This window comes from Bactrocera tryoni, chromosome 3 (genome assembly GCF_016617805.1).
Source record: "Bactrocera tryoni isolate S06 chromosome 3, CSIRO_BtryS06_freeze2, whole genome shotgun sequence".
NCBI classification, from domain to species: Eukaryota; Metazoa; Arthropoda; class Insecta; order Diptera; family Tephritidae; genus Bactrocera; species Bactrocera tryoni.
The window spans coordinates 32,467,429-32,494,258 of NC_052501.1; the positions used below are offsets into that span (position 1 = coordinate 32,467,429).

The 26,830-nt window shown below is 34.2% G+C and overlaps 2 protein-coding genes across 2 annotated transcripts; one reads left to right on the forward strand and one right to left on the reverse strand.

Moving 5' to 3' along the window:
- Window positions 1-6,727: 6,727 nt before the first annotated feature.
- LOC120772080 lies at window positions 6,728-7,711 on the forward strand. Its single transcript, XM_040100477.1, is given in 4 exon segments — window positions 6,728-6,778; window positions 6,781-6,884; window positions 7,005-7,186; window positions 7,236-7,711. Coding segments are annotated over 4 exon segments (453 nt in total). The 3' UTR covers window positions 7,352-7,711.
- Window positions 7,712-21,760: 14,049 nt separating this feature from the next.
- Window positions 21,761-24,407, reverse strand: LOC120772512 (angiotensin-converting enzyme). The gene is made up of 7 exons (XM_040101158.1): window positions 24,296-24,407; window positions 23,654-24,221; window positions 22,800-23,494; window positions 22,525-22,742; window positions 22,168-22,290; window positions 21,923-22,101; window positions 21,761-21,870 (listed from the first exon to the last, which is right to left on the reverse strand). Exons 1-7 carry the CDS (start codon window positions 24,347-24,349, stop codon window positions 21,860-21,862), a joined length of 1,848 nt encoding a protein of 615 aa, XP_039957092.1. The 5' UTR covers window positions 24,350-24,407; the 3' UTR covers window positions 21,761-21,859.
- Window positions 24,408-26,830: the final 2,423 nt, after the last annotated feature.

A 26,830-nucleotide genomic window follows, 5' to 3' on the forward strand; every position in this document is an offset into this window, starting at 1 on the left:
AATTAAGATATAAAACTCAAATTTGGAACAGGAGATCGTATTCACCTGAGGACAAAAAATTTTTACAAAGTGGGCATGGCCCCGTCTCTATTTAAGTTTAATATAAGTATATATCCCCTAAACTACTGTAGATACAACAACCAAATTCACCCAGCACAAATATTATAGAAACTACCGACAGTGTGTGATTGGGAGAAATCGGTAGATAACCCGGTTCACTCCCCATATAACAGAGCGGTTAAAAAACTACTAAAAGCGCAATAAATCAATAACTTAATATCATTAAATCATCATAAAATACCAAATACATCGGTCAATATGTGAGATATAAACTTGAAACTCAGAGAGATTCCTTTTCGGATAATATTTACTCTGTGTATAAAGAATGGGTTGAATCGGGTCCTTGTATCGCAATTACAGAATATATTTTACTCATAACAATCATAGAATCATACATTTCAACTTTGGAGCTGCACAAAGTAACACTATAGATTTCTAAAGGTAGCAGTAGTAAGGCTAGCACCGAAATTGAGCGGTTTTACCTAAAATTTTAACATTTTTGATAGAACAAAATTATGAAAAATCTTTAAAGTAATCACTCTACAGAACTCATTGCAAACATAAAACTTAGAAATACGTGTTATAATTGATAATCAATACATATGACTAAAATCAAACCGAAGTAAGGAAATCATTTAATCAATTATTACTTTAAGTCAGACATTATTTCAGCAGAAAGCGATTTAAAGTAAGGGCGAAAGCTCCTGTTAAAGGCAAAATTAGCTGTTTATAGTATGTGTTAAACAGAAATGAAAGCATAAAACCCACGTGTCGAAAAAATAAAAAGACATTTTTATTTGACAATAACAAGTTAATGCAGCGAATTATCCCTTTAATTAAAATCTGGCGATCTCTCCTGTGTGGTATGGTAACTTTAACAGCGCACAACACCTACTAACGAACTCTTCGAAATAGGACGTCTTAGTCTTTTTATAAATTATCGAACAACTTACCACTTTTCATTTTCCTAAGCAGCACCACATGCCCCTGAACGGCTACATATGTATGTAATGTAATATGTATATGTACATACTACATATGTACTATATACATATGTACATATGTATAAGCAGAGTCTTTGCTGGCAAACTAAGACGCGCAATTGGGGAAAAGTAAGTAAAACTTAAGAATGTTGCAATTTATTTTTTATATTTTTTGTTTCTAGTATAAACAGTTAAGAGAATAACAACAGAATCAGAATTTTTATTACCTCCAAGGAGCGGAGCTTTTCATTACTGAATCTCATGCAATGCGCCTTGCGGTCGCTGAGCATTGTACACAATTACTTTCAAAGAATGCGTTGAATGGGAATTTCACAGACGCACAGGTAACGGCTGTATATAACAAGGAAGATGTATAACATGTACATAAGTATATACAAATGTACATACGCATGCATCTAATTAGAGTGGTAAAAATAGCAAGGAGCAAATCACTTTGCAGAACATGGCACCTTGAAAATATTTATTTAATCAATGATATGCTGAACACATAGAGAGCGACACGACATAACAGCAAGACAAGGAACTGTAACTTTGTCCATAAGAACGTGTGTATATTAATATGTGGGAGGTGTCGCTTGTAGTCTGTCGCTCTCTATGTGTTCAGCACATGAGAGCTCCAAATGTGTTGTTAAAAGTAAAAACATACACTTCACCACATTTCCTTGACGTTGAATTATAATTGCTGTTAACACAACTTCATCAGAATCCGATTTTCGGCAGTAAAATGAATGATAAAAAAAAGAGATTTTACTTGCGCTTTAAAATATCTTAAAACGCTGAAAAATAAAATAAAACAACAAAACAAAATGTAAAATTGTGCAATACAGATATAAATTCAATATTGGTTATTGGGAAAATTGTGAATAGATCACAATCATATTTAGTATCTTATTAGTACATACTTAAGTCATAGTCTCACTTAGTTTCATTACCGCCAATCATAAAACTAAAGTTTGCCTGGGAAATTGTTTTAAGCAAAACTTTATTAAGATAATCCAACACACAAGTTTACTAGAATAATGATTTTTATACTCTCGCAACAAAGTTGATAAGGAGACTATTATAGTTTTGTTCACATAACGGTTGTTTGTAAGTTCTAAAACTAAAAGAGTCAGATATAGGGTTATATATACCAAAGTGATCAGGGTGACGAGTAGAGTTGAAATCCGGATGTCTGTCTGTCCGTCCGTCCGTCTGTCCGTCCGTCTGTCCGTCCGTCCGTGCAAGCTGTAACTTGAGTAAAAATTGAGATATCATGATGAAACTTATTACACGCATTTCTTGGCTCCATTAGAAAGTCAAGTTCAAAGATGGGCAAAATCGGTTTACTGCCACGCCCACAAAATGGCGGAAACAGAAAATCTATAAAGTGTCATAACTAGGCCATAAATAAACATATTAAAATGAAATTTGACACTGAGGATCGCATTATGGAGGGGCATATTTGGACGTAATGTTTTTGGAAAAGTGGGCGTGGCCCGCCCCCTACTAAGTTTTTTGTACATATCTCGGAAACTACTATAGCTATGTCAACCAAACTCTATGGAGTCGTTTCCTTCAGGCATTTCCATATACAGTTCAAAAATGGAAGAAATCGAATAATAACCCCGCCCACCTCCCATACAAAGGTTATGTTGAAAATCACTAAAAGTGCGTTAACCGACTAACAAAAAACGTCAGAAACACTAAATTTTACGGAAGAAATTGCAGAAGGAAGCTGCATCCAGGCTTTTTTAAAAATTGAAAATGGGCGTGGCCTCGCCCACTTATGGACCAAAAATCATATCTCAGGAACTACTATACCGATTTCAATGAAATTCGGTATATAATATTTCCTTAACACCCTGATGACATGTACGAAATATGGATGAAATCGGTTCACAACCGCGCCTTCTTCCAATATAACGCTATTTTGAATTCCATCTGATGCATTTTCTGTATAATACGAGTATACACATTAGGAAACAATGATGATAGTGGAATAAAACTTTACAAAAATACGGTATTTGAAAAATATGTAAATGACTGATAATGAAATCTCGATTATCACTTTATCATGCGAGAGTATAAAATGTTCGGTGACACCCGAACTTAGCCCTTCCTTACTTGTTATATATAGTATATGCCAGAGGCGGATCCACGGATCCTCCCAAAAATTAAAAATTATTCAATATTTCTACTGAGCCACAAATGTCATAAAAAATCAAAATCATTTTCATCTTATTTTTAAGTTTTTAAAATTTATTTCTTGCGCACAGACCGACATGTCAAACCACGTCAAGTGGTCCACGAAAATTTCGAAAAATCTCCGTTTTCGAAAATGAGCAGTTCATTAGGAAGGGGACCAGGAGGCCTATTCTGTAACTCGATTCGAAAATGTATTCTATTCGAAATTCGGATCTACTTTATCATTATGCGAAAGTTGTACCACCCTGTGCCAGAAAAAATAAAATTCAGATATGTGTCATACGTTTCAACTCCGTATTGATTTTGTGCTGTAAATTAAATGTTGAATATGTATGTATGTATAAAAAAAAAATTATAGTTTAAAGTTAAACATTTCTTAAATCAGTTACAAAATCATAAAGGCACCCAGCGGTCGAGCACGACGAATGCGTGACAAAAGACGCTTCATAACACCAAGGCAAAACACAGCATTAATCGTTTGGCCAGGTGGGACGAATTCTCGGTGTACAATACCCTCAGAATCGTAAAAACAAATCAGCATTGTCTTTAATTTTGACTTCTGAAGACGACCGACTACTGATCGTCACAGAGGTCCTCACGACCTTCTTGGAATCGCTTAAACCACTCATGCACATTACTACGGGATAGGCACTGATCACCATAAACTTTTTTAATCATTTGAAATGTTTCAGTAAACGTTTTCCCAAATTTAAAACAAAATTTAATATTTGCTCTTTGCATTTTACGACCGATGACCAAAAGCTGCTGTCACTTTTTGATCGATAGCATTGATTGTAGTTATCCAATCGTTTTAAAATTTTTACGAAATATCAACAAGAGATCAAGCTTTTTATTTCATATATCCACCGATAGGTGGCGCCACCAGAAACAGTTATATTTAAAAAGTTCTGTTTCTTTTGCGACAGACCTTGTATAATATTGAGGCTATTTTTAAGACTTTTAAAACTATTGTTGTTTGGTTCAATTTATTTTAATACGGCATACACGATGCGCTAAAATAATAGCCAATTTAGATGAGAATATCCACAATATCTGTCACAAAGTGGGTTATAAGTTATCAGTGTGAACGCTTATAAAGGTAAGCATACAATTTAATTATTTTTTTGTTGATCTACATGTATAGTGGTTAATTTATGTATGTTATTTTGTTGTTTGTACCTATACTTGTAATATAAATAACGAATAAGAATATTACAGCTTATAATTACAAAAAAATCGTAGTTTAAACTTTATTGTTCCTGGTTAGGTACAGCGGCAGAATCCATATAAGATTTTCACTTTTTTTTAGGGTTTCGTGACAATGACTTCAAAACGTTTTAACTCTTCTAACAGCTAGAACGACTTAGCAGAAGCCGTTAACGCCGTTTTAGAAGACAGTGACAATGACGGTGATTCAGACTTCGCGATCACACCACCGGAACCTAGCGTGTTGACGGATGAAGAAGGCGCCGATGAGGATATGGTCACACCATAGCAAGTTCCACAGGATACTGCTATGTTTTTGGTTTTTATTGTGGAAAAGCCGTTGAAGCTTCTACTGACCCCTTAGCATCAGGAGTTGTTAAAATGTTACTTCAATGGTTGCAGACTGGTCCATCAAGGCACCAGGTTTTTTTTGATAACTTTTTTACTAATTACAATCTCTTGGTAGACCTCAAAAAAGAAGGATATCGAGCAACTGGAACGATAAGAGAAAATAGAACAAAGAAATGTCCCATGAGAAGTACTAAAGAGATGAAGCAAGAAGACCGTGCATCGTATGATTTCAGGTTTGATAAGCAAAACGAAATTCTATTAGTAAGATGGAAGGATAATAGCGTTTGCACTATGGCGACAAAGTATGCCACAATTGAACCTTTGTTAAGTTGTCTCTGCAACGTGATAAAACAGATGTAAACATACCAAAGGTATTTCAAAGTTATAAGAAACACATGGGCGGGGTGGATGAATTTGACCAATCAATTTCTCTCTATAGGATTGCAATTCACGGGAAAAAGTGGTGGTGGGTTTTATTCACAAATATGCTAGATATGACAATTGCAAATGCTTGACGTTTGCATGTAATGAGTCACAGTGATAGCATGGATCAGCTCCTGTTTCGACGTTCTATTGCGAGGTACTAGTTACGCCAAAAAACACAATATAAGTCTCGGCCTTCTTCTTCACTGGTCCCAGGTTTGCCCCAAGATGGTGTAGGACACTACCCACAAAAGCTTGAAAAACCATTACGGTGTGTTATGTGTCACGCTAGAGTTCGGTGGCAATGCAAAAAATGTATTAAAACATTATCTGTCGAAAAACAATGTTTTGAAAATTTCCACCTGTAATACGCCGCTGTACTCAATTAAGTACACCCCCCTATAAGGGGGCCTAATTTTTTTTTTTTTTTGTTTTTCATACTTACGTGTTTATTTTGATTGTAAACAATAGTAAAATAAATATTTTGCAAAAATTGGGGTGTTCATTTTACTTTGGCATTTAATAGGTTAATATAATTTGTATCACTTATAACCCAGCGGTTTATAAGTATTGTTTGTAGTAATCGTCAGATTCCTGTGACCTGTGTATATAATAAATGGGAATTACAGCAAACACTTTAGCTTCAATGGATGAAAGCCACAAGTTTTAGATGAAATTTCACCAACTCCCGAATAATATAATTTTAATTTAATCAACTTATTTGCCTTTTGATAGAGCTTTCGAAAATCTGCACGCAAGTTTCTTTTGGCACAATGTGTTTTAGTGTTAAGAATGCCCTTTCGATTCATACCCTTTTCCACTTGACAATTTTGAAGACTCTTCAATATATGTACATGTACTTATATTTCATATGTACTATATCTTTTCAAATTATGAAAGTATATAATTTCGGCAACGCCCGATCTTGGCCTTTGCTTGTTATATACTCGTATGTATGTACATAACATATAAGAAAAATTTATAAAAAAGATTTTATGAGTAGTTCCAACAGCAAAGAATATCTTTATTCTGGATCAGTATAAAAACTTTGTGTTGGTTTAGCGAATAGTAATTTTAAAACTCCTGTTTAAAATCTACCTTTACATGCATACATACATACAAATTATAACTGTATTTCTCTTTGTGAACTAGTGCATTTAATGAGTAAATTAGAATGAATTTCAACGTGTGGATAACTTTGTGTACAATCGCTTATGTTCGTACATATGTATATAAGTAAACAAATAATGCACTTACATACACACACACACAAGTTGAGTGGAGTGGAGTCGTCTCATCAATGACGTACAATGGGCGATGGCACGAGCGGAGTCATCTATTTTTGGAAACCTCTTATTTAAGTCTGAGCATCTGCTCAAACCCCATACTTCACAGTTACAAAAATAGGCGGCAGCTACAGACGTCTTCGTTGTGTCAGTCCAACACAGGAAATACGGCGAAAAATTTCCCGCCTGAAAAAATGCATATACATATGTATGTATGTTTGTATGTACACACATATGTATATCCCTTCGATAAACACTCGCATCCGTCCATGTACCAAATTTATTCAGATGGAGTCAAGACAATCAGTTATTATAGTGCAATCATGAATATAAGACGCATAGCGGAATCGTATTGTTCTCACTCTCGGTAAATTCATCAAATATTTATTTTAATAAGAGCATTATAATTATTGCTTTTGTGTTAATTTTAATATATATATCAGTATGTACATATGTAGATAGATATTTACGAAATAAATACTTATAGCGAAACATCACAACGTTGCTTAAATCATTCCGCTTGTGATTACGCACTCAGCGATCCGGTTTTAATAGTTATCACTTTAACAGCGGTAGTTGGTTCATTTTGTTTACTAAGCGGATTAATTATTTTGTGTGCAGTTTCCAAAACACTGCACGATCAAACATCGGAGGCTATTCTTCTATTGGGTAAGTTCCAAGCGTACCAAAAACACGAAACTCTAATTTTTGATTGCAGGTATTGGTTTCTTCATCTACGCGATTGCTTTTGTTACATGGAAAATAACGAATGCCAGAAGAATCGCTCATATAGTCGAAGCGCTTAATAAAGAAACCACATCAGCCCTTGTGTAAAAACGTATGAGCGAGAAAAATTTGCTTCAAAAGCCTAAAGCTAGACGAAATAGTGAATGTTCATAAACGAAATTGCAGTACAATAATAAGTATTTATTTTTATATAATTTAGAACTTAAAGAAAGTGACACGTATTTGTATGTATGTATGTTAGACTATAAGTTTATCATGCTATTCATTAAGTATTACTGCGGAAGTTCTAATAGAAAGAGTCTGAATTGCCATGTTATTTTGCTTGTTTAGATCTAATGTAAAAACTAAACGAAGTGATTTGATCAGATGTTGGTTATGTCGGAACCATTGCTTTCGCCATTAATCAAATTTCCAATGCACAAAATGAATAAAAAGTGGAAAATAAAATCAAGAGTTTTAAAATGTGTAATTGAGAATTCATTCCAGCACTCTTTTCAATGGATATGTGATCCATAAAGCAATTCAACTTCAGATCAACCAAATTCTCTTTTGGTATTACGAACTACATCTAATTTCACTCGAAGTTTCACCGATGTTGCTAATCTAAATAAATGAAAACAACTGAACATTTTTAAACGAAAAATCAAAACAACTCAATTCCGTTATTGCCTACGAGAGGGTGAATAATTATTAAAATGGACAAAACCGCTTATAAATGATGATTGTTTCTGATTCATGAGCTATTTTCATTAAAGTAAGAAAGGATTTTATTTTTTGCTAAATGAGACAGGAAGGAACTTCCCAAAACACTGCTCTTCCTTTGACAATATTTTAATCTGAATTTGAGTTGATATCGATAATACCAAACTGAGTTATAAACAGTAATAAAAGCTTTATAGAGTTTTCTTTTCTCACAAAAATGTTGCCATTATTCTGTTCTATGTTCGAGCTATTAAATTTGAGTGAGGTCTTTTCTCAATATTTTTTTCAGATTCGTTTGTTTTTTTGTTTTTTAACATGTTGCCGTCTAACCAACAACCTCAATACGTAAAGGTAGGAGGTGCACAGCGGATTTTTATTCATCGCTTTTGATATTTTTTTTTGTAACCAAGTTTTTCTCCTAATTATTGTGAATCGTTCAATTACCAAGTGTTTGTTTGTTATTTTGTCATGTAAAAAATAAAACATTTTTCGAAGGTTTAATAGGAAATCCATATTAATTTAATTTTACATTTACATATGTACATACATATACATATATATCCCATATCCTAAAATTTGTCCTCTTGAGCATACAGTCCAGCGACTCATCCAGGAAATTAAACGCCATCAGAAGGGGTGTGCCTCAATTTCCGACTTAAAATTTCAATATTCGCCCAACTACTAAATATGTAAACAAATGTATGGTTTGTAGTATGTATGTAAGTATATACAGTAAGTTGATGGAGTTTTTTGCAATCGTATGAGAAAAAATTATATTTGCTTAAGGGGCGAGCTTGCTTTAAAAGCTTCAATCTGTTTAAAAATAATCTGAGAATATGTCCCCAAAGTTATATGTACATATGTATATGGGAATTCGAAATATTTTCGAAGCTAGAAGGGAAATAGTGACCGAGCGTCTAGCAATTATGTATATTAGCGCTTGGGCAGAAAGCGAAAACTTTGACGCGCGATTTCTCGGTTTTTAATCTTTATGATTTTTCTTAATTGTCGGACAGGATAGAAAAAAACTAAACGTCGTATGGAATTGGGGCAAAGTTTATTATCGTTGGCACTAAATTATCTTCTATTTAAATTAAAAAAAAAAACTTAGAAAAGTCAAGTTTGAACATATTTTTTAAACAACATAAAGTAAAACTTTTTTGGTCAAAAATAACTTTTTTTTCAATTTTAAAAATTTGTAAAATTTAAAATTTTTTTTTTTGGATTTTTTTAGTTTAACTAGAAGATAAATTATTAAAAAAATATGAACCTCTTTGAATGTTTTGTTTCCGATATAAATTTGGACCTGCATCCTGCCCGCCGTCCGACAAATGCACATGCGAGATGCTTCGGGCAGTTGCTTCCCAAAGGCAGAATATCAAAGATTTCGTACCAAAACAATTTGTGAATAATGTTTAAATATATAGCTATAAACCCTAAAAATTTCGCTTTAATCAATTATGTCTTTCCCTCCCAAAAAAAATTCTCAAAAAAAGCGATTTTTTTAAGGCTCTAAAGCAGGCTCCCCCCTTATGCTAATCTTTCAGTTTTTAAGAAATCGATCTGAAACTTTGCACGCGTCCGAACCGCCGATATCGGACCACTACATCGAGTTCTTATATGAAAAACTCCTTTAATTAAAAAACTATCTTCACATAATTGGCATATTTAAACTGACCGATTAAGATCAAGTTAAACATCTTTTTATATATTTTTTGGTCTTTAATAATTTAAGATGTTATTTGAAATAAATTCCGCTATAAAGAGCAAAATAAATAGTTTGGCTCGATATTTGAGGAGGGCTTATGCAGCATTTGCTTACACTTATTTTCTATTATGAATAATATAATTAATTTTTCCCGTGATTTCCCTTGATATCCCGAGAATTTTTCCCAGAGTTATCACCCTAAATAAAAAATCCTTTAGGTGCTTGATCATTACGTACGGAATTTTTAACTGGTTAACAACTAAAATATGTGAACACATGTACATATCTCTGTATGATTTAGTCAATGTAATTCTTATAGAGTTTTAGTTGAGGGCAACCTATCAATTCTAAATATATATATCATATATGCTTATATGTTGATACTCTTAAAACATTTTGTATCATCTTAAAAAATGTAGTTTTAAACTAAATGTTTTAAATACAAATAAAACAAGTAAGGAAGGGCTAAGTTCGGGTGCCACCGAACATTTTATACTCTCGCACGATAAAGTGATAATCGAGATTTCATTATCAGTCAATTACATATATTTCAAATACCGTTTTTGTGTAAAGTTTTATTCCGTTATCATCATTGGTTCCTAATGTATATATTATACAGAGAAGGCATCAGATGGAATTCAAAATAGCGTTATATTGGAAGAAGGCGTGGTGGTGGACAGATTTCACCCATATTTCATACATGTCATCAGGGTGTTAAGGAAATATTATATACCGAATTTCATTGAAATCGGCCTAGTAGTTCCTGAGATATGGTTTTTGGTCCCTAAGTGGGCGATGTCACGCCCATTTTCAATTTAAAAAAAAGCCTGGGTGTAGCTTTCTTCTGCCATTTCTTCCGTAAAATTTAGTGTTTCTGATGTTTTTTGTTAGTCGGTTAACGCACTTTTAGTGATTTTCAACATAACCTTTGTATGGGAGGTGGGCGTGGTTATTATCCGATTTCTTCCTTTTTTGAACTGTATATGGAAATGCTTGAAGGAAACAACTCTATAGATTTTGGTTGACATAGCTACAGTAGTTTCCGAGATACTTATGTACAAAAAACTTAGTAGGGGCGGGGCCACGCCCACTTTTCCAAAAAAATTGCGTCTACATATGCCCCTCCCTAATACGATATTTACGGCTTAGTTATGACACTTTATAGGTTTTCGGTTTTCGCCATTTTGTGGGCGTGGCTGTGGGCCGATTTTGCCCATCTTCGAACTTAACCTTCTTATGGAGCCAATAAATACGTGTACCAAGTTTCATCACGATACCTCAATTTTTACTTAAGTTACAGCTCGCGCGGACGGACGGACAGACGGACGGACGGAAAGACGGATGGACGGACAGACAGACATCCGGATTTGAACTCTACTCGTCACCCTGATCACTTTGGTATATATAACCCTATATCTGACTCTTTTAGTTTTAGGACTTACAAACAACCGTTATGTGAACAAAACTATAATACTCTCCTTAGCAACTTTGTTGCGAGAGTATAAATATATCAACATTTTTGATACTGCAAAGTTCATTTTTAGTTCTAATGCTATTATCTATTAATGATTTTTAACTCTGAAATTTATGTATCTCAGAACTTTTTCCTTGCAATAAGCTTTGTGCCAAGGAATAATATCAATAGTACTATATACCGCTTGTCTTTCTGAAGTACGTAAAGTGCATTAGGCGATTTTACGATAAGTGAAATTATTCAAAAAAAGTTCTATTAAATTTTATGTGCGGAATTAAATTTCTAGTACCGAAACATTCAGAATGTTTGAACAGGCTTTCGGTGATAATTGTTTGTCGCGAGCAAGTATTTTTGACCGCTCCGGGGAAACCGTTTTGAGTCAATTAAAGACATCATACGTGAATCGCTATGCGCATTGAATGTTAATAAAACAAGAAAAAATGTTAACTTCGGCTGCACCGAAGCTAATACACCCTTCACAGGTGCATTTCTTTTAGTAACTATGTGTTCAGTTTGTATGGAAGCTATATGCTATAGTAATCCGATCTGAACAATTTTTGCGGAGATTACATTGTTGGCTTAGAAAATCATCTATCATCTATACCAAATTTCGTGAATATATCTTGTCAAATGCAAAAGTTTTCCATACAAGAACTTTTAGTTTTACTATATTTTGATCACCATAACTTTTATGTCAGGCTACCTAGTTAAATTTTTACGAAATCTATATTTTGTTAAATTTTTCAAAATCGAAACTATAAAAAAATTGAAACTTTTACAGAGTCACTTCGCTTGTAATTAATGATGAATTGTAGAGTATCTATAATAGATTGACAAGTCATCGGATCAGAAATCAGTAAACAATAAATTTTCGTTAAATATAGTACACACAATGGCACATTAACACAATTCTGTACATGCACATACTTATGTATATGTATGTATGTATGCATTTGAAATCAGTTGGAAGAATTGAAGCAGAATGCCAAAATGTAAAAACAACGTTGACGCAAAGCGCCTGCAAAAAGTCGCAGAAACGAAAAATTATTTGTTTATCATTAGTACGTGACTGTTTTCTAAATTGTGTTAGCAATCCCAAAGTTACGGATGCTTTCAGTGAAGTTGTGTGTGTTCGAAAGCCGTGTGGACATTCTCAGCAGAGGCAAATACAAATTGAAACCACGGCTTGCCGCAAACGTATATGTAAGTATAGGTAATTGTATATTGATTGCGGATTTCTCTTGTCACTGGATTAATAAGTAACACTGTCATTCACATTTCTTTCATTATGGTATGGTTATATGCGCTTAAATATTAATATATACATACATACATCTATTTATACACAAACTGTATTCAACAAAGTGAAATAATTATTTATATGACATTAAATTTTTCTTTACGCTCATTCGATATGTACATATGTACATATGTATGTTGTCATTGATTTAACCCTTACATTTCCCCAAAAAGTTGTAGCCAACAACTCATGGAAACAACTCACCAATGTTTTGTGCTCCAACTCACAAATGGCAACGGGAGGAATAAGAAAAAGTACATACTTACGTATGTGGTGTGCAAGGAAGTTTGTCATCGAAAATATGTGGGCTACAAGTTAAGGCACAGCAAATAAAAGAAACTCCCTTTAGACGATAGGCGACTAAGCACCAATACAGTACCTTATTAAAATTACTTCCCACTCTTGAAGAAAACAACCAAGAGACCCTCATCTTCGGATAAATATAAATTTTACGTTTTTACTATAGATTAGGCTTCAAAACAAACTTGCTTGCTATGCTCTAGATTTTGTTATGAGGAGTTTCTTCTGTGGAACTGGTCTAAATCTCTAGTGCACATGAGCAAGGACCACGCCTTCTTAATACATCCAACTCTTTTTTTACATGGTAGATACGTTTCTCAGAAATCCGTGTAAAAAACCGTGAAAAAAAGAAGCGTTTCCTATAGTAAAATGGGGGATGCGTTCCATGTCATCTGAAAACCGTGTAAGATTAAATAAAGAACTATATACTTATGTATATTTACTTCGAAAAACCGTGTAAAAAATGTTGAAAAGTATAAAAACTCAGATATGCATACAAATTGTATGTTCATATGGCATTTTATTGAGCATTAAAACTTAAAATACATAATTCATACAGGTGAAAAATTGGTAGATTAAGCAAAAAACAAAAGAAATCTGTTAATCCAGAATTAAAAGCAGAAAAATTAGAGTAGAAATAAGGAAACAATATTTACATATGTAAGTAGCTATGTACATAATTATTCGTCGCTACTTGATAACAAGCGCAATTGTTTGCGTTGAACTGGACTAAAGTCGGTATCATCGCTGGGGATATCCATTTCAGCAATGTAAATGTCATGCGAACAAAATTTGTAGATAAGAGTTATCGAATAAGGGGATTTCCCAGTTACTACTATATACATAAATACACTCGTGGCCACGCAAACCTTACCACTCAAAATTTTCAAGTATTGTGCATACTTGACTACATTTTATAGCGGTACTTTTTGCGGTATAGAAATTTTTTATTTAGAAATAAGTTAATGACATGTTATTATTCAAAACCATTAAAAACTAGAAACAAAACACATTCACCTACAGATAAATCAATTGAAGGATAGTGACCTTTACAAAATGAGCTCGAAATGTGAGAGACTGACATGCGATGAAAAAATTATATTTTTTATTTTTTTTTTAATTTAATTTAATTTACACTATATTTGAAATTAATATTTTATTTAATTTTTTTTTTATTGAAACACGAAGTTTAGTAGGTGTATCACTTTAAAAACAGTAAAGTCGGCCGCTTTTGTATAAGCACAGAAAAGCTAATTTTTGTTTTACTCATTAAACGTAAAAAATTAAAAGCTATAAATATAATTAGATAATATAATGTAGCTTACTAAAAACATAAAAAAAAACAAAATTGAAGAAAATTGAAGAAAATCCCGAACGAACGAAAAAGTTCGAAAAAATTGAAGAAATTATAGTGGTAAGGTTTGCCTGGCCACGAGTGCACATACATACATACATACATATGTTGATTTTAGCAATGGTGCTAAGTGTGGTAAAAACAAACATAATTACAAGACAGTGATTTTGTAACCGTACTAGATTAAAAATTTTTCACAAAAAAAAAATTTTTTTCAACCGTGTAACTTCAAATCCGTGCAAAAAAATACCGCATAAAAAAAGAGTAGGGTGTACTGCTCTTGCCAACGCAGGTGATCAAATGGAGTGAGATACTTTTGGACTAGTTTTACAAAGCACAAGCCGCTTCACTTGTAGAGGAAAATTCCTTGCAATGTATCATATGCCATTATCATATGAAAATATAACGCACAAACACTGATTGTTTTACCTACATAAGATGTCATAGATTCCCTACATATGTACATACATACATACATATAGTACTAGGGATACCCCAAGTCTAATGAAATAGCTAATACCTTTACAGTTACATGTATGTATATATACATATGTATATAGTATGTACATATGTATGGGGTATTCCATACCAAATCGACCACTTTTGAACCCGACCCCTTTAGATTTTGCTGAAACTTATCCAGCCTTTTCTACCCTTTGAAAAACATTATCGAGAATTTTTTCAAAATTTTTTGTCCAACTTCAAAAAAGTTATGAATTTTTCAAAAAAATGCCTTTTTTATTTTCAAATAGCCATAACTTTTGTAGAAATTGACTTTTGGGGACCTTTTTTTTAATTTTTTTTTTTGAATGAACTTTTCGAAAAAATACACGAAAAAAATTTAACACGATCAATTATATAAAATAATCGGGTTTTTAAAAAAATCGTCATATATTTTTGGAAGTTCGCCATTTTATTCCTCAAAAAAAACTTCAATTAATTTGACTATCTATCTCTGCTAATCCCGGAGTGGGCCGATTTTTTTTTTTATTTTTTTTATTTATCTAAAAAAAATTGTCAAATTTTCAAAAATGAAAAAAAATTTTTTCCGTAAACTTTATTTCTATCATATAAAAAATAAAATTTAACGATTTTATGATATTATATTCTCAATTTATAGACTTAAATTACGAATATAATCACAAAGATTCAATTTTTTACCTATTAGTAAGGTCGACAAACTAGGGTTGGACAATTATAGACTTACTTATAGTGAGTATACTAGACACTATACACTAGTGTGTAAATTATTGATCGTACAAAATATATTATATTTTCATGAAAAATATAAAGCATTCATTATAACGACTTTTCTTAGCACATACATATGTATGTATGTATGTATGTACATAAAGATATCTGACACGTTCTACCAGTACTCACATCATCTTAGATACTTGTATACATACATACATACATACATACATACATATAACCGCCGACATTCGCAATATAAAAGCCAGAAGCGTTGAATTTCAATTAGTTCCAATATCAAATTTTCAAGACAAATCACCAAAACGACGCTAACGAAAAATGCGATATTTTGTTCAAGTGTTGAGACCGCGGGCTTTGTTGCTTCTGATTGTTATATGCGCCATCGTAGACTGGCTGATCGCGCTTCGGCCAGTTGAAGCAATCGCGGTCTCCGATTCGCATCTGGACTTAAACGTGTTTTACTTTATCCATGGACCAACTAATTACGACCCGCGCAGAGATTTTTCTAGATAATATTTAAGTACATAATGTATATATGTACTTATGTACATACATGTGTATGTATGTACATCTGTATATCAGTACTCAATATACAAACATATGTGTGTGAATGTGAATATTTGAATTGATATTGAAAAATGTAACGAACTCTGTATAATGGAATTACCACATCTAAATAAAAATTAATGTATGTTAAGACAAAACTTAAACTAGCGGTAGTTAATTGAAAAATAAAATGAAATCAGATCGGCATTCGATACACGGCATTTAAATACACATATATGTATGGATATATGTGTGTATGTTTGTATATGAGACGACAGAAATAAATGTGATGGACTTTCTCTCGCATGAAACTTAATGCTTAGCATGCGAAAAATAATTTCACTTCCTATAAAATCGATGTCTCCGATTCTGGGTGGTTGTTTCTAGTGAGTTATGGAAAATTAATACTCTTCCAGTAGAATAAAACAGATTGGAGAGCTGCTTGAATTCATAGAAGTCTACACTGACATTAATTTCTAAAAGTGCCATAACTTAATTGCTAAGATATTGAGCTCCTTAGTTCCCTTGCTAGCCACCGTCAGAGGGCGCTTCAGCCTATCCATACCCGAGCAGCGAACCAGAGCAGAGAACGTTTATTCAAGCAGAGAAACTAAGCAGAGAACTTAAGGGGCTATCCCAGTGTGACGCATGAAAAATTAGGCGATTCTCGTGAATTTTTTTTAAAAGAAAGTACTAGATTGAATATTTCGACGTTCTATGGAAGTATTAAAGTATATTTTTAACTATATTAAAAAATTTTTTTTTTACAAAAATATTGAAAAATAACGGAGTTATGTGCTGTCTGCGGAAGTGCCGAAGAAAAAGTGCCTCCCTCAACTGCTGGCATGATTCCGGTCGGTTGAGTAGCTGAAACAAAAAAATTCAAAATGTTTATTAAACTTAAATATATTTTCTATACAATGAACTACGATCTTTGAAAAATATCACAAATTAAGAAAAGGGCGTAATTTTGAAAAAAAAAATCGTTTTTTTACCAAAAACATGGTCTTTTTTTAATGTCAAATTGACAATTATCAACCAATCAAAAGGATCGTAGTCTATTGTATAGCAAATGTATTCAACTATATCCAGTTTTAATTTGAAGTCGATCGGTCAATTTCTCGTTGAGTTATAATGTCAGCAATTTTGAAAAATGTCGTTTCGAGAAAAACGCGTTTAAAGTTTCACTTATGTATGTATGTATATATGTATGTTTGCACCTCTGAGCGGTCGCTGTTTAGAACGCTGCCATTCAAAAACTATTTAAGATACGACCTCGCCGATTTCACAGGATATTTTTGAATATATACTATCGAAATTTTCTTTTGAAAGTGTCACACTGGTATCAGAGAACTTAAAAGTATACTTTTATGTTCTCTGGCATGAGTACGAAGAGCTTGATAAGCGACAGGGGTAATGCTCGAAAATTTTACGAAAATATGCGGCGACTAACAGAAGATTTACAACCCGAAGCATACTTTTGTAGAACCCCCAGACGTTATCTAATGACTTATGCCCAGAGCATACTAAAATTATGGAGGCAACACTTCTTCAGCCTGCTGAAAGACAGTGAAAGCATAACGCCAGGAGGAAGCGAACCCGACTCCCCAACCGATGACGATGGATCAGACGTTCCATTACCCGGCCATGAAGAAGTTCGAATAGCAATTACCCTGAAGAACAACAAAGCGATGTGGGCCGATGGATTGCCGGCCAAGCTATTCAAACACGGCGGCGAAGAATTGATAAGGAGCATGCGTCAGCTTCTTTGTAGAATATTGTCGGACGAAAGCATGCCCGCACATTTAAGTGTGCTCTCCCCAATCCACAAAAATAGTGATCCCACAATCTGCGCTAACTACTGTAGAATATGCTTCCTCAACATCGTATATAAAGTTCTATCAAGCACCTCTTCGAACCGTTTGATGCCAAACGAGATTTCAAACAAGTTGACTCACTATCGTGCGACTTCTTCAATCGGCTGCTGGAGAAAATAACTCTTGCTGCAGGACTAAATAGAAAAAGTACCATCTTCTATACGAGAGTGCAGCTGTAGGCGTACGCCGATGATATCGATATCATTGGACTCAACAATCACGCCGTTAGTTCTGCTTTCTCCAGAATGGATAAAGAAGCACTTGTCGGCTAGGCTCCCACGTCGTAGATAACTTCGTCTAGGAAAGACCAGGTGGAGAAGGACCTGGCTTCACTTGGAATCTCCAATTGGCGCCAAATTGCAAAAAGAAGAAACGACTGGTGCGCTGTTGTTAACCCGGCTATAACCACGTAAGTGGTGTCTACCCCAGTAAAGACGAAGAATAATGAAACTTGGAACATATTCTATATGTATGTATATGTTCCGTAGCAATCAAGTGAGGCTGAGATTGCAAATGGGTGTAAGTGCCATAACAGGTTAGGGTAGTTTGGTTAGCTCATAAGCCGCACATAGACCAGTTTTGGTCCTTTGAGATGCTAGATGGAGTGTCGTTACGTAGTTCGTGAAGAGTAGTCATCCTTCAGAATGCTAGCGTTTGACGCGAATTTCAGTAAGTTATGCGGCCTCGCTATCGATACCTCTTACAGTTTCCCATATCATAAGACACCCAAATATTTGAAGCGTTGCCTTATACGAGACAAGATATGCACCATTATTTCAATGATGCATTCTTCTCGACCTGTCAGCTCCTGTTTGCAGGCAAAGCAGTGGCAAAATGTAGCCGTAAGTAAACATAAACAATTCAAATTTGGCACAACGAATCACGAACAAATTATTTAACTCTCCTTAGGATATTGTGAAAATAGGATAACCTTGTCCACTCCTCAAATAACGGTTTTCTTAAAAGTGTGATAAATCAATAACTAAATGCATCAGAGACATAAAGACTTTATAGGAGCCGGTATCAAATCTGGCCGTTGGGCGTTTCACCACCCCCCTTTTAGGTGATTTTCGAACGTCCGGCTAACGTTACTCCATATGATTGATGATTGGCTGCAGAGTGGCTCAAAGCCGAGCCGAGCGCAAAGCTGATAAATCAGCTTCAAAACTGTGCGCGTACATTTTCCTACGAAATCGCGCAGGCACTGCAGAGTGGAAGCTGACCGCCCCGACGCGCGTATTTCATATTTCATTTGTATATTGGTATGGTGATCTCATATTTTGCTTACAATGAATTACCATGAATATTTTTTTTTTTATTCAAGTTAAATTTACAATCTGTCTTAATGTTAATAGACAATAAGTAAATGTACTGTTAAGGTGCAAACAAATTGTGAGTGTTACTTCATGAAGTGACCCTCTGTTTAATGACAGTATAATAAAAATAAAAAATCCTCATAAATGCATACTAATTTACATAACTATTTGCTATTTTCTTTATGTTATGTATTTACACTACGTGCATGCGTGCGGGTTTACAAGTTTAATATGTCTTTTCTTTTTAACCTTGTTGTAGTGGGTGCCTGTAGTAATGCGACTGCCAAAGGATTGGGATGGATCTCTAACCTGATTTTGTATCTTCACTAAACTTTTTTATTTCATCTTTAACTTTGCATATTTTTAAATCTCTGTGAATAGTATGATTTGAAACATACCATTGGAGCTTTTGTAATTGACCTGAGAGTTTTTGATTGAACGCTGTATTATTTCAATATTTGAATTGCTTGCCGTGCCCCATATTTGTATCGCATAAGTCCAAATAGGTTTGATGATGGTTTTAGAAATAAGCAGTTTATTTTCAAGAGAAAGAACATATTTTTCACCCAGAAGCCAATAAAGACTTCTCAATTTTAAATTAATTTGTTCTTTTTTCGCTTTTACATGATATTTCCAGGTAAGCCTTCCACCTATGTGTAACCCCAGGTATTTCACATGATCACTAACAGGTATGGCTGTATTAAAAATTTTGATTGAAGGACAATCACCTTTTCTTAGGGCAAAAGTAACATGGACAGATTTATCTGAATTGACTTTAATGTTCCACATCTTGAGCCAGTCTTCTAGTTGGAATAAGTAATTTTGTAGTATGTCAGAAGATTCTGAAGGCACTTTATTTGAAGTTAGGACTGCAGTGTCATCAGCGAATATTGCTATCGTAACATCGTTGTTTTTTGGGATATCCGCTGTGTATATCGAATAAAGAATTGGCCCTAAAACACTTCCCTGTGGTACGCCTGATTTTATTTTATACATACTAGAGTACTCATTTCCAACCCTAACATAAAATTGTCTATCTTTTAAATAAGATTTAATAAGAAAGAAAAAGGGAGCAGGTAAATTTTTCTTTAATTTGTAAAGCAGTCCGGGGTGCCAGACTTTATCGAATGCTTGTTGCACATCAAGGAATACACCTGAACAATATTCTTTTTGCTCTAAAGCTGACCTTAATTTATTAAACACTCTATGGCATTGTTCAGGAGTTCCGTGGTGTCTGCGAAACCCGTACTGTTGGTCCGGAATTATATTTAAATTTTCCAATACCGGTATCAGTCTTCGTAAGAGAATTCTTTCGAATACCTTTGAGAAAGCGACCAGTAGACTTATGGGGCGATACGAACTAACTAAGTTTTCGGGTTTTTTGGTTTAGCAATCATAATTATTTCTGCACATTTCCAGGCTGTAGGAAAGTTCTGAAGCCTTAGTATGGCATTGAATATAATTGTAAGAGCTCGCATAATACGCCTTATTGGAAAATCCATTTGGCATGTAGTATCCAAAAAGTGCATCAAATGGTGTGAATACTTCATTTAAGTACTTAGCAAACGCCTCTGCTTTATCCGCATCTGACCGATACCATGAATTGCTGCAGTCTTTTATTGGAACCTTTCTGGCTTTTGGGCGTTTGAGAAATTTTGTGGCATTCCACAGACATTCAGAGCGAGTTGCGTTAGGGCTAAGGTTGGTTAAAAAGGTTTCAAGGGAGTTGTTTTTTAACTGTTTAAGCCTTGTTTTTAAATATTTAGTAGCTCTATTTAAAATTAATTTGTCACTTGGATTCTGGGTTCTTTGCCATATTTTCCTCAACGATCGTTTTTCCTTTATTAGGGTTTTGATCCTGCGGATAAAGATGGTACAGCGATATTTAGAATAGCCGCTATTAATATTTTCAAGGCCCAATTTATAGCGGGAATTTCCTAATCTATTAGGAAGTATTAAATACCTTTATTTTTTACGCCCAAAGCGTCAATTCTTCATTTTTCGTCGTCTTCTCGCCTAAAAAAAACCGGTTTGGGCGAAGAAAAATATAATTTATCTGCGGAATTCAAATTAACAAGCAAATATGTTCCAGAATAATAGCAAAATGCGCGGATTTCGGCTTTGAATCTCGTATCCACTCAGCGGTACGTAAAATCGATCAGCGTTGATGGAAATTAACTTTTCGCTCGGCTCGGCTTTGAACAAAAGAAAATATAATATTGCTTGGATTGGCCATCACAGTCACCAGACGCCAATCCAATAGAGTTTGTTTGGACTTTAATAGAAGCCAAAGTTTCAAAAAAGCATTTAATGGCAACAAAATATTGCATTCGATTACTCCAACATACCTGGCAATCGCTTTCTGTGTATTTAGTTACAAGTTGTAATCAAAGGTGTCAGGATATAATTGAATGGCATAAATAATTTAATTGCAGCTATAACAAAAAAGTCTATTTACTGTAACATTCGGTCAGATCAGTCCACTATATCACATATCTACCATACAACCGATTGTTCGGATTTTTTGTTTTCCGGTATTCTTTAATTAAAAACCTAAAAATACGTATTTTCGCGGTACAGTTTTCAAAAATATACTTAACAAAGACAGCGAAAATTAAGAAAGTCAGACAACTATAACATTTATTTATTTGTTGCCGAAATATTTATATATTTAATATGCAAAGTATTTAAAAATAATCGCATATACATATGTACGTGTGTATATTTATTAATATAAGTATATATTTGCATATAATAAGGTTCGCACATTATGTAAACCAGAAGTGCCATTTCTTCCTCAAACTTAAAGGATTTCTATAAAAAAATATGTTTATAATATATTTATAAGTTTTCTTGAAGAACTTACTTTTTTGACTGGAATTCCAGCCTATTTTGGCTTTTGATTCACGGTTTTTCGCCTTTAACCAATCCAACATAGGCGTATAATAAGCAAGCAAAGCGTCCCCACTTAGACTTGAATTGGTGCCTAAAACTGTTACCAGAGTGTCATGCCAAGGCTTTGAAGAACCCAAAGACATCATTGATCTGAGAAGTGGTAATAACCCATTTTAAAGATCTTAATAACTTTAACTTGAATTTGTTCGTTTTTACTTTAGAGAATTGCCGATTTCCATATTACCGTAAAAGTCGCAGTTATGTAGGTATCCCTTATGATGAGTCGCTTCACAAAACGAGCGGTAAAAATGGTAGCCAAGAACTTCAGATACGAACTTTCTGTATAAAAGTAAAACATACATACATATGTATTTGTACTTATAAGTGCGCGCATGCAAAATTTCAGGATATGTGACCTGGTCTACGAAAAGGGGGCTAACGTGCGAAAACTAGTTTTCTGGGAAAAGCTGTTAAAAATAATCGTCAGTTTCTCGTTACCTCATTAATTGTTCTCCTTTTTTTTGACACCTACCTCGTAGACCAGGTCACCTATGTCAAAACTTCGATACGTACTTGGTCTGATGGTTTTCCTCCATGTCCAAATAAAAATTATAGGGGAAATCAATAGCACTTTCCGGACGATCTGAGGGGGGTTCCACCCCAGCGTATTTTACCATAAGTTCCCAGTAATGTTTGTTAATTCTCTCGATTTCCACTGTACCATTCAACAGATCAGTCATTACCTTGGTGTGGACGAAGTACAGTGGTATGTTGAGCATTGTATGAATACCCTAAGACAAATAAGAAATGTGTGAAGGAATATACATTAGCAACATACTAATTGTTACCATTCTAAACAATCGATTCATTAAAATTTGATCCGAAAATTCGAAATTCTTAGAAAGTCCAATGGCTTGCAAATGTTTTGGTGTAGATGCTGACAAAATTACGGCTTCCCCTACTGGATATTCTAAATCATAAGAATTGAAGAAGTATGATGGAAGATTTTGCTTTTCTTTGGCGTAATGCAACCGTCCGAGATAGCCATGAGCTTGCAAAAACTTTCTAAACTCCACCTTCTTACAATATTTCATGTATACATGCGGTGTGAGATCGAAAATATCGGCTCTACAATCTCCATTTTCAGCATTCTCGTCTTGCTCCTTCAACTGCTTCTCATAGAATTCCTTGTCTAATCCATCGAGCCCGAGAGATTGATAGAAATTTTCTGCTGCATCTATCATGTCCTTTGCATCGTAATGCGCCACAAAACTGTCATATGGGGGCAGGTTTGCCTTGGGAAAATATGGTTCGATAACGCTATTGGCCTGCCAAGCCTGTTCTCGAACTTGTTGGAACAAATGATCTGGAATAGGACCTCTAGGGTTAACAACACTCCCACCATATTTCTCATGGAGTTCCTTTCTAATGAATGCGTGAAGTTCCTTATAAGCGGGCTTAATGTCTTCCATCACTCGTTCCATTTCCCGCAAAAAATCTTTATTATTGTAGCAGCGAAACCAAAATTCAAGTACCGGTATGTCTACAAAAAATATTATTTAAAAGTGAGTATGATATATATAGTACACTTACATACATACTCGTATGTACCATATACTTGTATCATTTAAAAAGAGTTCAAAAATATTCTACGCCGTTTCTAATACATTTTATGCACTTGAAATGGGAAAGAACATATTACCTAGAATCTTAGCAGCCTTTTGAAAGGCTTCAATAATGGTGTAGAAATTAACTGAAGACCAAACCAAATTTTTCTCGCGCCAAGTCTCCCAATAGTATTTCAGTTCATCAGAATCATTGCTGCGCTGAAATATTTTCTGTATATCCGGATAGTACGCTAGCGAGCTATCGTCTTGATCTGGCATATACGCGCCACCCAAATAAGGTTCGATGTCTTTATCTGTTGAAAGTTCTTTAAGAGCAGCGAAGTTTATCAGCACCGATGAAAAGTAATCTTCTCCCAAGACAAATAGCTCGCCAACTCTTCGAAGATTCCGCAAGGCCGTTTTCACTTGCATATCATGGATATTCTCCAAATCATAATCACTAGCCTCTTCGGAAATTGTAACCAGTTCTGCAGCTACTCTTTTGACAGTGGTCAGTTTCGAAAATATTGTATCAAAGTCTTCGTCATCTGTGGATGAATATGTTTCCTCTGCAATCTTATTATAAAGCTTATAATAACGAGTACTGGCATCGGAAATGAATTTGCTCGCATCCGATTGCTTAGTTGCTGCAGCGTTGACATCCTAAAAATTTTAAAAATTTATTCATATTCATATCATTGATACGAACTTAAACTACAGACGGCGCGTGTACTTACGTTGATCCAAGCGATGACTGAAAATATCACAACGCCAAATAAAGGCCGACGCATTTTGCGTGCTTCCGATAGTTAAACAGAATAAGAATAATGTCAATCACTGCGCTCGGAAACGTACTGCGTGTTCACATTTCAACGCTATTCATTATATTCGACCTAAATGTAGATTCAATCAAAATAAGATGAGCTTTATTGAAACCACCTTATCTATAAGCATGATGATGTTTGTTTGTTATTAAACAAATACAAAATTTTTTATGTGGATGTGCAGATCTGTTAAAAAGCTCACATTAATCTAATATACATACATAAGTATGCAATATGTAAGCATCGCTTTCTAACTTAAGAAGTGGAAATACCATTTAAATTTCCTATTATGCCTCGTTGAAATAATACTTATAAGTTATTAATAATACTTATACGTGTATATTTATGCAAACATATTTTTGTTAATACTAACAGTTAAGTTGTGTTGGGTATGCCTAATTATAGGACAGAAATATACATACATTGAAGTGCTGAACACAATGAGCGCGACAGACTGCAAACGACATCCGTCAAATATTAAAATACACAAGTTCTTAGCGACACAGTTATTGAGGCAGCTGCACAACTACATAACTGTATCCATAAGAACCTGTGTATTTTAATATTTGACAGATGTCGTTTGCAGTCTGTTGCGCTCATTGTGTTCAGCACTTGAGTGTGCCTATTTTTTACTCTTCTGCAACATCTTGCTGCAGAATATAATAGTTTTTCTCAGCTAAAAGTTGCTTGTATCACTGAAAACTAATCGAGGTTAATAAAGTGTTATATGTGTTATATACTTGTACATATTATGTAAATGTTATTTATAAATGATTTGTCTGAAGAAAAGAGTTCAATTCCGGGTGACTGTCTATCCGTCTGTCCGTCTGTGCAAGCTGTAACTTCAGCAAAACTTGAGATACCTTAGTGAAACACGTTTCTTGGCATCGTAAGACGGTTGATAATGCAGGTAACGTAATCAGACCACTGCCACGCCCACAAAACGTCATTAAGCGACAAGCTATAAAGTGCTATAACGAAGCACCAAATTAAGATAAAAGACTGTAATTTGGCACAGGGGGTTGCAGTAACAAGGGCACCTATGAGCTAATAATTTTGAAAAAATGGAAGTGGCCCGCCCTCTAACTGGGTTAAGGTAAATATCTCCCAAACCACTGAAGCTACAACTACCAAACTCAGGACAAATCCCTTAATCATCCCTACTGACATTGTAAAAATGGTTGAAATCGGAAGATAACCCTGTCCACTCCCCATATAACGGTACTGTAAAAAAGAGTGCGATAAAGCAATAAATACATGAAATCGGAAGATAACTCTGTCCACTCTCCATATAACGGTACTATTTAAAAGAGTGCGATAAATCAATAACTACTTACTCAGAGACATAAAATTGTACCTCAGTGATGATTCGAGAAGGCTTTTTGGAGCATGTGTCTAATTGGATGATGATCATGGGATCACCCACATTTAAGTGAAAATCTATATATCGGGACCTACTCGACCAATCTCAACCAAATTCAGTGTATAACATTTTTATAATATCGCTATGTTACAGTGCAAATTTTTTTAATGTGGGTTTTCTCTGTCACAGTGTATCGAATGCCGGATTGATGCTTTTCAAAACTCAATGCAATGCAAAGTATGGGCTTTTTCGGAAATGCAGTCAATATTGGCGCAGATTGCACCGTTGATTTTATACCGGCTGACACCCTTGCACGAAACTGTTAATAACTGCTCGTTTTCAAATCTAAAAATATGCAAAATATATATATTTCTTTGAAAAGTTTCACAGGCTTGTTAGATAGCACAATCGATCCATTTTAGATAGAAAAGTGTGAAGAGATAATGAATCGTGTAAAAAAATTAATAGCGAACAGCATTAAAGTCAAAGAGATTATTCCAAAATTTGACAACTATTTCCTGTAAAATTTAAAACAAATGCAAAAGTATAATATTAAAATTATATTTAACATAAATAACTTACATTGTCATTTTAGCTTTAAAAATGCTGAAAATGCTGGAAAATTTGAGCATTTTTGAGCCACAGTTATGACAGTAATGTCATTTCTAACTTTCAATTTTGGCGAAGATGCCACGTTTGCTTTTTCGAAAAGTTTTCAAACAAACATTACCAAAAACGCCTCATTTCAGATGTACAAGTACATATAACAGAACATTATATATTAGTCGAAAAGTCTTTTCATATTTCTAATCAAACTTCAATTTATTTTTTTATATTTATAATAATAAATAAATAAATATATACCATTTTGGTCGACCACTTTTTGTCATTTTTCCGCTAGAGACATTATTCCATCAGTGCAAAACTTTCATCAGTGTAAATCGAACTGATACTGCATCGCCTGCATAAACTTCACAAATTTTATTGGTGGCTTCCCTTTTTTTTAACAAAAATTTCAAAATATAGCGAATTTCTTCATTATTTTCTCTAATTTTTGAACAGTTGTAACTTTTTTTTCAACTTCC